The sequence below is a fragment of the Choloepus didactylus genome, chromosome 21, assembly GCF_015220235.1.
Source record: "Choloepus didactylus isolate mChoDid1 chromosome 21, mChoDid1.pri, whole genome shotgun sequence".
Classification (NCBI taxonomy): domain Eukaryota; kingdom Metazoa; phylum Chordata; class Mammalia; order Pilosa; family Megalonychidae; genus Choloepus; species Choloepus didactylus.
Window position 1 is genome coordinate 17,816,097 of NC_051327.1, and position 12,342 is coordinate 17,828,438.

A 12,342-nucleotide genomic window follows, 5' to 3' on the forward strand; every position below is an offset into this window, starting at 1 on the left:
AGCAGCCTCTGGGAATGGGCCTGCCAGGACCACATCCCACAGCCACCGTGGGAGGCCCACTGGGCAGACAGCAGGAGCTGGAAGGGGGGGGTAGTAGCAGGTTCCAAATGGGGCTCAGCCCCACCCCTCATCCTGCTGGGGTGTCTGAGTTGAGGGGAGAGTCTTCACTGAGCTGATCTGCTGGGTGGGAACTGGGTCCTGCCATGGCTCAGAAATGGTCCACCATGCCAACGGGGACTCTCCTGCCTGCCCTTGATGGTGGGGAGCAGTGTTGGTGTTTCATGGGGATTTTGGCTGTTTTTTCCCTTGAGGAAACCATCCCCCTCCGCCCCCTTTAAGTGCTCTCTTGCTGAGGGCTTGCAAACAGTGGGCTCACTGGCACGAGTCCCTCCTTGCTGACCCCAGACCGTCTCTGTGCCACCACACAGCCCCGGGCAGTCCCTTTGCTGGGCTGATGAGGCAGTCTGGCCTCTGGATTGGCAGAACAGTGTCCCCAACACTTTCCACATAGTGCCAGCTGCTTTACCCACCTAGCAGCCTCTAGGTTGAAGTAGCAGAAAATTAAAAATAATAGAAGCCAGATTTTTTTTTTTTCCTAGAAGGGAGCCTCCACCTCACTGAGCTTCTGTTGCAAAATATGAACTCCCTCAGCCTGGCTCCTTCCCCATCAGGGCTGCCAGGCTGAGTTGGGGGGGCCTGTGGACCCGGCGGCCTGGCTGAACAGAAGGGCCGGTCCCGGGGCACAGGTACCTGGGGTGGGAGAAGTCCTGCCAGACCAAAGCCCCAAGGCCCCTTCCCTCCTGGGAGCTCTGCCCCTCATGGGACGGCCCCTCCCTGTTTCTGCAAACAGCCCAGGTTGGGAAGGGAAGCAGCTGGCAGAGGCACGCCCTCCAAGCAGTACCCTCCATGGCCCGAGCATCCTGGCTGCATTCCAGAGTCCACACCCTCCATTTGCCAGGATAGGGAAGCACATCCGGGGCCTGTGGCCGGAGACCTGCAATCAGGAGGTGATGGGTGGGGCTCGGGAGAAGGGACGTGTCGCTCAGGCTGCAGGGGAGGGACCAGGGCAGCCCCGTGGCACCCCGTCCCCAGCACTCCACGGAAGGGGCTTCGGAGAGCCTCAGCTCTTTATTCAGTTCAGTCCGGGGAGACTGTTTTAAAAACCCACACACAGGACAGAGCTGGGCTACAGGACGTGCATGCAGAAACAATTACTCAGCACAAGACAGGTGAGGCTCTGCAGGTGACCGACCCTTCATCCACTCAGGCTTATGTGGTTTTGTCCCCAGCAGACCTTCCTAGAAGACTCTGGAAATACATTCTGCCTTCTCAGCTTCTGAAATAGAGACCTTTAGTTGTGCAGCCTCTGGCCAGGTGGGAAACGGAGACAAGGCTCCACTCGGGACAGGGCCTCGGTCGCCATGAGCACCAGGACGGCGCGGCTCGTGGAGCAGGGCGAGTCCTCCCTGGTTCAGGGCAGCCTGCGCGGCAGCAGGCCACTGTCCTCGGGACATGCTGCAAAAGGAGGTTAAATTTCCAGAAACCAAATTTCCGACCTGTAATGTGTATTCCCCATTCCCCAAATTGCCCTGTCGGGTTTCCGCAGCTCCACACACAAGCTCTGGGGCTGCCCTGCAGCTCCCTCCCGACCACCACCCTCCACAGCTCTGTCCCCGCAGAAATCCCATTTGCCCCTCGCCTGGGGGAACTAGAAAGGCTGGCGCTGGGCTCTCGAGTACTCTGAACAAAAGAGAACAAGAAACCACATTATTCTCCTAAACTGTAAAACAGGTTCAGTTTGGGTGAGGGGTGGTGACCGCACAGCATTGTGTGGGATTAACGCCACTGAATTGTACACCTGATCGTGGTTACAATGGGAACTGATACATTGTATAGACGGTACAATGATTAAAAAAAAAAGAAAAAAAAAAAGACACTCTGTGCCAGCCTCCCTGCATGTAGTGCCATCGATGGGCCCCCTTGTGTGGCCCAGATGCTGCCAGGCCAGGCCGGAAGTTCCACCCATGGACCAGGTGAAGTGACCAGCCCCTGGGTGGAAGATGGGGTGTGTGTCCCAGCTTTGGGGAGCCTGGCCTCCTTGGCTCTGGCACATCTGGGGCAGGGCTCCCAGTGGCCCAGGGAAGTGGGGAGCAGAATGAAGGCCCAGCATAGCCCCCCTCAAAAGGCTCAAGCCAGAGAAAGGGCCTGCTGTCCCCTCCCAGCCGAGGGGAGTCACTCATTCAGAAGAGCCAGGGGCCTCTTCCTGACGCAAAGCAGACGTCTCGGAGTGACAGTGAGATTCCTCTCAAAAACCTAAACCAGCTGAGCCTTTTCAGCAGGGCTTCAGGCAAGTACATTCGTGGTCAGAGGGCAGGAGGGCCCCAAGAGGGATGTCGGGAGGGGATGTGGACAAGCCCTTCGGAAGAGGCCAGAGCTCTTGGCCAGCCCTGCAGAGTGGGCCGTCCAGAAGGGGCTTCTCAGCACATCTCCCCAGTGGCCCTTGAAATTTCAAAGATACGCTCCCCACATGACGCACGTCTCCAGAATCTTCCATCAGCTCCCCCAAGCCCCTCAGGAATTCATGGCACAGACAACCCAGACCATAAGAGATACTAAAGCCATCACAAGGCCAGAGACCAGAGCATGAAATCTGATGACTATTATTAAAACAGAATGAAAGGCCCCCCTCTCCTGGTCGCCGCTGGAAAGGGAACTGTGGTTTGGAAAGCAGCAGGGTGCAGCGCACTTGCAGGAAGCCGGCACTGTCACGTGCGTGTGCACTGAGGGCGCAGGCCCAGGCCTACCAGCCACCTCGGCGAGACCCCAGAGCCCACGTCGCACACGGCTGCGTAAAGGGGTGGGCTGGGCCCCTGCGCCCGGCTGAGAGGCCTGGAGGGCCTGGGAGGGTGAGCGCTGTGGGTGGGTCACCGTTCCTGCAGAGGTGCCCGCTGGGCTTCAGGACACCTCTCCATGAGCTCAGCCTCCTCATGGGGCACCTCGCACGGGACACCCACAGACAGGCATCACCCACTCTCCCTGGGGCTGCACAAGCCTGATCCCTGCAGGGGCACCCACCCCAGGCTGCTGAGCTGACGTGTGCCCAGACTCCTGCCTTCCCACCACAAGCCAGGCCACCCATCTCCCTCTGGGTGGGGAGGGAAGCACCAGGCCAAGCGGTGATCCCATGTTCCCCCCTCCCCAGCCCGAATCCCAGCCCCCATCTCGTCACAGCAGTGTGGCACCATCAGAGGTGGCCGCCTCAGGTCTTCCAGGCTTCCCCTTCTCTGATGTCCCTGTACCCACTGGCCACCACCAGGTCTCTGAGAGCACTCCTGACCACAGGGCTGGTGGGCAGGTCCTCTCGCGCTGCCCCCAACACGCCCCAGACTTGCACAGCATGCGCCTCTCTCTGTCACCCTTCTCTTCCTTCAACTCAAGGGACATGTCCCCGACTCAGGAAATCCCCAGGGCCAAGGTGTCAGCCTCTTCACCCCTGAGCGCTCGGCAACAGGGTCTCTGTTTAAGTAAAGATTTCCACTTTCAGGGAGGAAGTTATCCAGAGATCACGAAGCGTTCAGACAGGAGTAATGCCTTGGCCTGGAACCACCCGGCCATGCCAGAGGCGGCCTGGTGACCCGTTTGCCCTTCGCTTTGGCTCCTGGGCCCGGCGCGGGCACCTCCCGGCCAGCACCTGCCCCGGGCGGCCTCACACGACCTGCAGGCTGCGCTCGTGGCCGTCCAGCTGCACCTTGAGCTTGTGCAGCTCCTCGATCTCGCGGTTGTGGCGCTCGGTCTTGTGGCGCACCAGTGAGCGGTAGAAGTGGATGGTGAAGACCACGAAGATGAGGCCCACGGGCACCATGATGATGGTGGACACCAGGGCGGCCTGCCAGCCCGTGTGGCCGCCGGGGCCGGGCGGGGGGCCGGGCGGGGGCCGCGCGTCCACCGGCAGGAATTTGATCCAGCAGAGCAGCACCACCTCGGCCAGGAAGAGCAGGATGCCCAGCACCGTGGAGAAGCCCCAGGCCAGCTCGATGTAGGGGTGCATGCGCTCGTGCGGCGACTCGCTGATGGAGTTGAGGTTGTGGATGTTGCTGACGGCCTCCACGTTGGGCAGGATGCAGGTGCTGATGAGCAGGGCGAAGAGGTGCACGGCCACCAGCACGGTGGTGCAGCCGCTGAAGGCGATGAGCAGCGGGCGCGGGTACTCGTACTGCGTCTCCAGCTGCACCTCCACCATGGCCACCTGCGGGGCAGAGCGGGCACTCGGAGGTCAGCACTTCTAACTCACCTCCGTTCCAGGAGCTAATGATCTCGCTGCGGACAAATCTAAGTACAGAGGAGAGTAAAGCAGCTCGGGGGCCTCCCCGGACACGGATCGGCAGGGGCCTCTCGGGGGCACCTAACTGCAACCCAAGAGCAGAAGCCCCATTTCCGTGGGAACGTGGCTGGCAGTGTGAGGATTTGCTATTCATACTAGAGCCAAGTGGAAATGGAATCTAGCTGTAAAACATGGACTGTTTTTCAAATAGTAAAAACGGACCTTCTCCAAACAGAAAAAGGTAAAAATGGAAGCTCCTGCTGGTGCCCAGACTCGGTGCTGCCCACCTGGACAGGCTCAGGCCACATGGCACAGCTCTCGGCCAGAGAGCAAAGGTCAAGGGGCAAAGCCATATCTCTAAGGTACAGGGATGGGGAGATCAGTGAGGGCAGCGGTGAGGAGGGGAAGCTGTGGGAAGGGGGCCGGGCTGGAAAAAGCTAAATCATCAACCACCATGGCAGGATGCCAACAGATAATGTCGAAAATTGAGCCAGAAACAGCAGTCTGAGCATATTATTTAGGAACATGGAGGCAAATGCCGGAAGTGGCGGCTGGCAGAGGCTGGTGGTGGCCCCTCGAGTGGGGACAAGAGGTGGGGAAGTGGCCGCTGGGGTCTGTTATAGGCATTTTAGCAGTCCTTAATTTGTTAACTATGTCCACAGGTATTACACTTCGGTGAAAAAAAAGTATTTTAAAATTGAAGGGAAAAACCCAAATCCTACAGAGGGCACCTGAAGCCCTAGCTTATCTCTGTAGCCATTCAGACTGGGCTCTGCCCAGTGCACACCTGAGGGGCTGCCACTGGCAGACAGGCATGACCCCCTTTCAGGCCTCCCCCCGCCCCAACCAAGCCACGGATGCCCGTCCCACCGCCCCAGTGGAGGTTTTAGTCCAGGGCCAGGTGGCTACTCCAGGGCTCATGCCACAAAGATGCAATAAGGGCCTTTTCCCAGACACCTAAAGTTAAGAAACCAGACTGGGGGTGGGACAATGGGGGGGGGGGGGAATGCAGGGAGAAGCCAGAGAAAGGGTTTTCTACACGCTGTTTATATTCTAGATCTGAGCCATCCCTGCTGTAAAATAAATCTACAGGAAAGATTCCACAACTTCCTCTAACGAATGCCACTTCTTAGGGTGGGATACCTCATCCCCTCATCTCATCTTCAGTGGAGATGGTAGGTGAAAAGAAGATATGGCAGTCCTAGTGGACCACAAGCTGAACAGCAACTAACTTAGTGATTATTGCTGAGGCCATTCTGAAAAGTATCCAAAAAGTCAGCAGTCATGGGATGTGGGCCGAGGGGTGATCTTTTCTCAGTGTTCGTGTGACTCAGGAAAGACTCTTAGACTCTTGTTACCCAAAAGATATGCAGTCAACAAAAGGATGTTGCAAACTGCAGAGGACTCTGAGAAAAGAGACAAACAGTTGAGGGGTGGAGGGATGGGAGGCAGGACACACAAGGAAAGCAGTTTTGTTCAGCCTTCCAAGGAGAAAAGGCCAAAAGGCCATTTTTCAATGTGTTCAAACAGCAGAGATTTTACGAGGCTGCCTCGGATCACTGGTTCTCTGCGTTAGGGGAAGGATAATAAACATGAAGAACTTAAGGTTTGGCTGAACCGCTTGTTGTTGGACAAGGGAACAGCTGTCCGATTCTGTCTAGGGAATACATGATATAAAAAGGGGACTCCACTTAGCAAACTGCCAGTTTTAATTTTTCCATGTTCGCATCCAGCCCCTGCCCAAATTCAGCCATGGTTTATGTAGCTGAGATACTATCTGAGACCTGGGTCTGTCCCCCATTTTTTCCCAGGCTGCTCCCCAATTGCTTGGGGTGCATTAATCTAACCAAGCAGCTCTATTGGTGCTGGCACCCCCCACACATACTGGCTGTGCTGGACATTCCGGGCTCGGTGCTTCCCCATTTTGCTGACACGGAGGGGCCTACAGGCGCTTTAAGTAGTGGGCAGCCCTCCTGAGAGGGAACTTCTCCATCAGAGGGGCAGGGCACCACGTGCCTTTTGAAATACACCCCCAAACTGCTCCAAGCAGCTGGTGCAGAGGACAGTCTCCCCAAACGCTGAGGAAATGAATTATTAACAGAAAGTGTGACTGGAGTTGCCAAGCTATGGACAGACGGCACCCCGGGCCTGCTCTCGAAACCCAGGTGACCTTCTGGGATTCCTGTCCCTGTGTCTCAGTGTCACTTTCCTCATTCCAAGACCACTTCATGCCCCCCCTCCCCCACCAAGGCTGCCAGTAAGACTCATCCTCTCCTCTCCTTCAGAGTTCAGGCCCTCTGTTTCATAACATTATTTGCAGGGCTTGTTTTCAAATTTTAACTCATGATTTTGAAGCCTTCAACTTGGGCGGGCATATTGTTGGCTTGAAAATAACAGTGAAGCTTCCATAGGTTTGCAAATCCAAATGTTTGCAAGACCAGGGTTTTCAAAAGACAGCTGCGGACAGGAAACCACTTCCGAGACCTGGGCCCCGAGAGAAAGGAATCACCATCTTCCTGCATTAAGTCATGCACTACGGCTCAGAGTTAGTTTTTTGAAGTTAAAAAGAAAAAAAATACAGGCCAGACAAATTTAATGCAATACTCTAATTCTGTGTTGTAGAAAGCAAGCTATAATTTCAATAGTGACATCCAAATTTTCACACATATTCCCCAACACTAAGCTTGAGAAAAATTTTCATCTTTTTAATGTGATGGAAATCATGGGAAGAAAGTCCTCTGAGCCCAAGTTGGGCACGATGTGAACGTACACTTTCATAATTACGTTGGAAAAGTTAAACTCAGGAATCAAATAAGCCTTTGCTTTAAGCAGACCTAAACCAGAAGGGGTGGCCCTCCCGGCTCGGTGGCCCTCACCTCACCCCAGACGGAAGCCACACCCTCTCGGAGACGTGTCTGTTTTCCCAGGGGAGGCCCAGCAGCCCTTTGTCGTGGGAGTGGCCATCTCAGTTCCCTTTGACAGTTTCTTATTTCCGCACCACCAATTTGACAACTGAGCCTCTAGGCTATGGGAAAACAACCATTACTGTCACATAAGGGGAAAAACCACTCCCAGCCCCACAGGACCCATGAGCCTACAGGCAAGGAGGGGCGGCCACGGTGACATGAGCCAGCTCTGCCCTGTTCTCACCCCAGTCCTGACAGCCTCTCCCCTCCAGGACAACCTCCTGGAGGGGTGTAGGTCTGGGGACTTGGGAATCAACGGGAGGGGGTCCCTTTGCAGTGTATGCTGTGTCCCCACTGTCCTCTCTGCCTTTGGGAATCACTCACAGGGAAAGCCCCAGGCAGGCCAGCTGGAAGTCAGGCCAGAGGCTCTGCTGCGTCACTCTGGAGGCCACACTCAGGAAGCTTCCGCACCCCCAACTGTCGGGCTAACCTGAGCAAACCCCAATCAATCCCTCAGGTGTCCGAACTTTTGGGTATTGCCCAAGATGGGCCGTCCCTGTGTCTGTTTCTCTAGGAAACCCTGTACATTGAAGAGATTTCTGTTACCCCCCACTGACTTCCCGGCCAGGCAAATACCTTCTGTGGAACGTGAGAGGGTGGTGGGCTTGGTGAGGGCCCTGGGGACCACCCTGCACTCCCCAGCCCCCTGGCGTTGGCAGTGCAGTCCACTCAGAGCGCAGAGACTTCCTAACAGCCCATCCTGGCTGACAGCGGGGCCCAGAGGGCGTGCTCTGCTCCTCGAAGCAGCACAGAATCTAGATTTGCAAAAGCGCATCCTGCAGCCTACCTCCCCGCCACGTCTGCACTCACCATGGCGAAGCCTGAGAGCAGGGCGGAGGTGCGGCTGGAGGCCTTCAGCTTGGCCCTGCTCAGGTAGAGCTTCCTCCAGGACAGGGCCTGCACCGAGTGGTGGTTGGAGGTGACCAGCTCCAGGTAGCTGCGGCGGACCCAGTCCCGATAATCCATGCCTTTGTGGCCGGGCTCTGAGCAGGCAGGTGTGGAGGGGGCCGGGGGCACGTTGAGCTCGGCGCTCATGGTGGGAGCCAGGCTTGGGGCAGGAGCGGGGCGCACTCAGGCATTCGAGAGGGCTCCTGGGGCCTGGAAAAGTCAGAATCAAGGCCCTTTACTTCTCCCTGGGGCTGGCTGTTCACACCCCACACCAGAGCCAGAGGATCCAAAAAAAAGCGTGTGTGGAGCCCTGGTTCTCTGAGGCAGCCCCCCCAAACTGGGAAGTGGGGGCTGTTCAGAGGGGAGGCGGGTCAGGCAGGCATTGGCAGGCTCCACCCCAGAAAAGGAGCTCCCCAACAAGCCGAAACTGGGCCTCCCGTCCCCAGGCCCAGAGAAGCTCTCGAGGAATTCAGGGGTTGACCCAAGTTCCTAACAAATCCCACCGTTTACCCGTTCAAGAAACAGGGAGCCAGAAAGGACCTAAAGTCACAAAACCTGACCCAATGCTACTGCGTGACCTCGAGCGTGACATCCGGCTCTTCCTGCCTCACTCTGTGTCTTCGGCACAGGTACCATCCCACCCTACAGGGCAGCCCTGAAGACCCAAAGTTGCCCTTCAATGTCCAGGGGACCAAGCACGGAACGAGTGTTTCCAAGAAGCCACTAGTTCCTCAAATCCTACTTTAATCAGTATGGTTCACCCCCACCCCACACCCCCAAATGAGACCTTGAGCTAAACGGAAAGCTAAATCCGCCAACTGGTGTGAGCACTTCTTAAGGAGGAATCAGATGCTGGGACCCTGGTGTCTCCCCGGGTACACACCTGGGTAGGCGACAACGCAGACAGTTCAGAAGGCCCGGTCTACCTAGATTTGTGCATTATACCCCAATGTCCTCTAATCCAAATAGGGGATTGGCGATCTCACGTGGCCCACGGGGTGGCTGGGCAGCCCCATGCTGGGACCTGGCTCTGATGAACCTGCTGCCCAGGCTTCAAGGGCACGGGCACCTTGCTGCCCCCTGGCACCAGATGTTAACTTTCATGCTGGGCTCACAAGGGCCCCCTGGAAGCCTGCTAAGGCCGTTACAAGCAGATCAGTGTTTCTAGGTCCCAGGAAACCTGGCTGGGGGGGTCAGTGGGCAGGGAGTCTTTAACCAGGCTCAGCGGCTGAGGAGACACCCCAAACTTGACCCACAAACGCCCATCCCGAAAGAGTTCACCAGGAAGGGCCTGGGGTGGGGGGTGCTGGGATCTCTCTCTTGCTGTGTCTTTCTCTGTGTCCTCCTCCAGGCTACAAAGATACAGTTTTCACTGGCTACCAGGATCCCTGGGGACAGTTCTGTGCCCTTCTATTTCTGCCAGGAGATACCAATTACTAGGTCATTTAAGGAATGCCAGTTTGGGAGATTTGGTCCCTGTTCCTGGCCCCATCTGCAGCCAGCGGCACCGTGCTCCAGAACTCTCATCACTGGAATGCTTCCCCCTACTCCCCCGAGAAGAATCTGGGGAAGTTACTCACTAACCCATTCTGTCAGTCAGCTCCAAATTACTTAAAGTCATAATTAGGCAATGCACCTTTTCTCTTTTTCCCCAGATCTCTGTAGCAGAGTTGAGCCTGCAGCTGTGATGGAGACAGTGGAAGGGTGAAAGACAAGAAAAGCACCGAGCAGCCATCCTTTGTCCTGCATCCAAGAGATGCTTCTGGGCCCTGATAGAAGACTGCAAATGGGACGCAGTCATCAGAGATGAAAGAACAGAGAATCTCCCGTTCAAGGGGCCCCACTGCCCAGTGGGGGCAGAGTTAAGGGGGAATTCTCATCCAATGAGCTAAATGATGCTGTGGAGGGGTGTGAAGGGCTGAGGGAGCAGACAGGTGCTGGCTGCCTCAGCCTTGGGCGGGGTGGGGATGGGGCCCTTGCACAAGAGAGCACAATTAGGGGACAAGGACACAGTGGCGAAGGCAGCCTTGGCAAGCGGGGACTCTCCCTCAAAGACAAGATGCTGCTTATGTGGAAGGGTTCTGAGAGGCAGGAGGACGAGCTTGCAGTGCACGCTGCACAGCAGGAAGGCTGGCTGCTGAGGGGGCAGGGAGAACCCGGTGGAAGTAGGATGCAGGGAGTAGGGGGCGGTGCCTGGCCACAGGCGCAGAGCAGACCAGATATCAGTGTGTCCATCGGGTCTGTGCAGTGAAACGGTGGCTGACTCGGAGAGCCGGGAGGCCTCTAGAGGTATGAAGGGATGTATGGGGTGAAGAAGAGGAAATCCAGGGGCCATCAGTGAGCATGGGCTGGGGCTCAAGGTTGCCAGTGGAGGTGGAGGCGAGCTTTGGGGACAGGAGGGCTGAGGGTGGCCTCCAGTGAGTGGCCAGGGTAGGCTCCGCCCGGTGGAAGTCCCCAGAGTAGGCCGGGTTGGGGAGGAAGGGCCATTTGTCTGCTTGGAGCTGGATCCTAAAAGCAGAGAAGCCACTTCCTCCAGAGGGAGCAGCCCAGGGCCGGATCCAAATCCCTCCTTTGTGCTCTCAGTGCCAGGCCTTGTGCTCCAGGGGGAGGAGCAGAGTCGGGTCCCCCCACCCCCTCCAAGGCTCAAGCAGGGAGTGGGGAGGGCCAAGGTGGAGCTCGACAGGCCAGTCAGGTGGCAGAGGCTCCAAAGGATGCTCTACCCGCTAACCCTGTGGCTTTCTGTTTTGATAAGGGACAGTCAGTCAGCCAGAGAACGAAAAAACGTCTTTCATGTAGGATAATGGTGGCCCTCTCTCTAAAGGTTAGCAATTCTCCTTGGCAGGTCTGTTTGAACCATTTCCCCGCGGCAGGTTCTGCGTTCTGCCTGTCCTCACTTCCCTTAAATATTTGGGGCACGGGCAATGGCGAGCCCTGAGCAGATTCTCCCCAGGCGGTCACCTCCGTGGCTTTTTCACTCTGTCACTCGGAGACGCGGGGAGGGGGCGCTGCAGACCCCAGAACCCACCCGATCTACGTCCCCTCCCCTGGGGAAGGACCTGGGCTCAGCGATCCCGACCTCCGAGGCGGCTCCGCGCCGCACCCACCCGGGGATCCCGCGGGGGTGGGGTCACCTGGCCGCCCCGCGGTCCTTCCCTCCGCCTTCCGCCCCATCCCGACCCCGTCCGGGAAAAAGCCGCGCGCTCTCGCCTCTAGAATCTCCCCGCCCCAATTCCCGCTCCCCCGCTGGGCGGGGATCCCCCCTGCCCCCAGCCAGAACCCCGCGGCCGAGGGGTGGGCGCCGGCCCGCCGACACTCACCGGAGCTGCCCTGGCCGCCCGGGCTCCGGCTGCGGGCTCGCTGCAGGCGGCGTGGCCCAGGGGCCTGTGGCCGAGCCCGGGCGCCGAGCGCGGCCCCCTCCCGCCCTCCGTCCTCGCGTCCCGCGGGGTCCCCCCCAGCCCCGCCTCCGCCGGCCCGCGCAGCCGCTGCCAAGGCAACGGCGCGCGCCGTCACGTGACCGGGCCGGCGGGGGCGCTGCGGGCCACGTGACCGGGCCGGACCCCGGGCACCCTGCTGGCTGCCCCTCCGCGGCTCAGGCGGGAGGGGGGCGCGGCCTCGGTGTCGCCCCGGGGGGTTTGCAGGGGGAGCGGCAAGCCCGCGACGGGGCGCATCACCCCGGGACCTGCCCAGCCGGGGGCGCCGCCGCGCCTTGCAGGGACGCCGCCCTGGGGCTCTGCCGCCGCGCTGGGACCCGGCCCGGGCCGCGGGGACAGCACCGTGGGGCTGCGCTTCCCCTCACCCGGGTGTGTCTTCGCGCAGAACGGAGCCCCGGGGTCCTCCGGGCGGCCTTCGAGGATGTCCGGGATGGGGCACTGGCAGGGGAAGGGCGGGGAATGGCCCCAAGGGCGCGCCTGCAGGTGCCGGGTTATCAGACCGCGGGGCGGGGTGAATGCGAGGTAGGGAGCGCGGGAAGAGGGCGGGGAGGGCGAGGCGCAGCGTGGCCGTCTCCCGTGTGCAAGCTCCTGGAGTTGAAAGCGTTTTGCTGTGCACCAGGCCTCTTCCTTTGCGACTGCAGGGAACCCCCTCATCCTTAACCGAGAATTCTCTCCAGTTTACGACTGAGATATTAAAACTGGAATGTTCTGCTTTTCAGGAAGTGCACCTGATTAA

General features: G+C 58.5%; 1 protein-coding gene across 2 annotated transcripts; it reads right to left on the reverse strand.

Annotated features, from left to right (window-relative positions):
- Window positions 1-1,113: 1,113 nt before the first annotated feature.
- On the reverse strand, window positions 1,114-12,112 carry ORAI2 (ORAI calcium release-activated calcium modulator 2). 2 transcript variants are annotated; one of them, XM_037813734.1, is made up of 3 exons: window positions 11,972-12,112; window positions 8,098-8,385; window positions 1,114-4,246 (listed from the first exon to the last, which is right to left on the reverse strand). In XM_037813734.1, exons 2-3 carry the CDS (start codon window positions 8,320-8,322, stop codon window positions 3,707-3,709), a joined length of 765 nt encoding a protein of 254 aa, XP_037669662.1. In that variant the 5' UTR covers window positions 8,323-8,385; window positions 11,972-12,112; the 3' UTR covers window positions 1,114-3,706. The 2 variants fall into 2 exon arrangements, with proteins under 2 accessions (XP_037669662.1, XP_037669661.1); XM_037813733.1 differs by lacking the exon at window positions 11,972-12,112 and adding an exon at window positions 11,493-11,646.
- Between the last annotated feature and the right edge of the window lie 230 nt (window positions 12,113-12,342).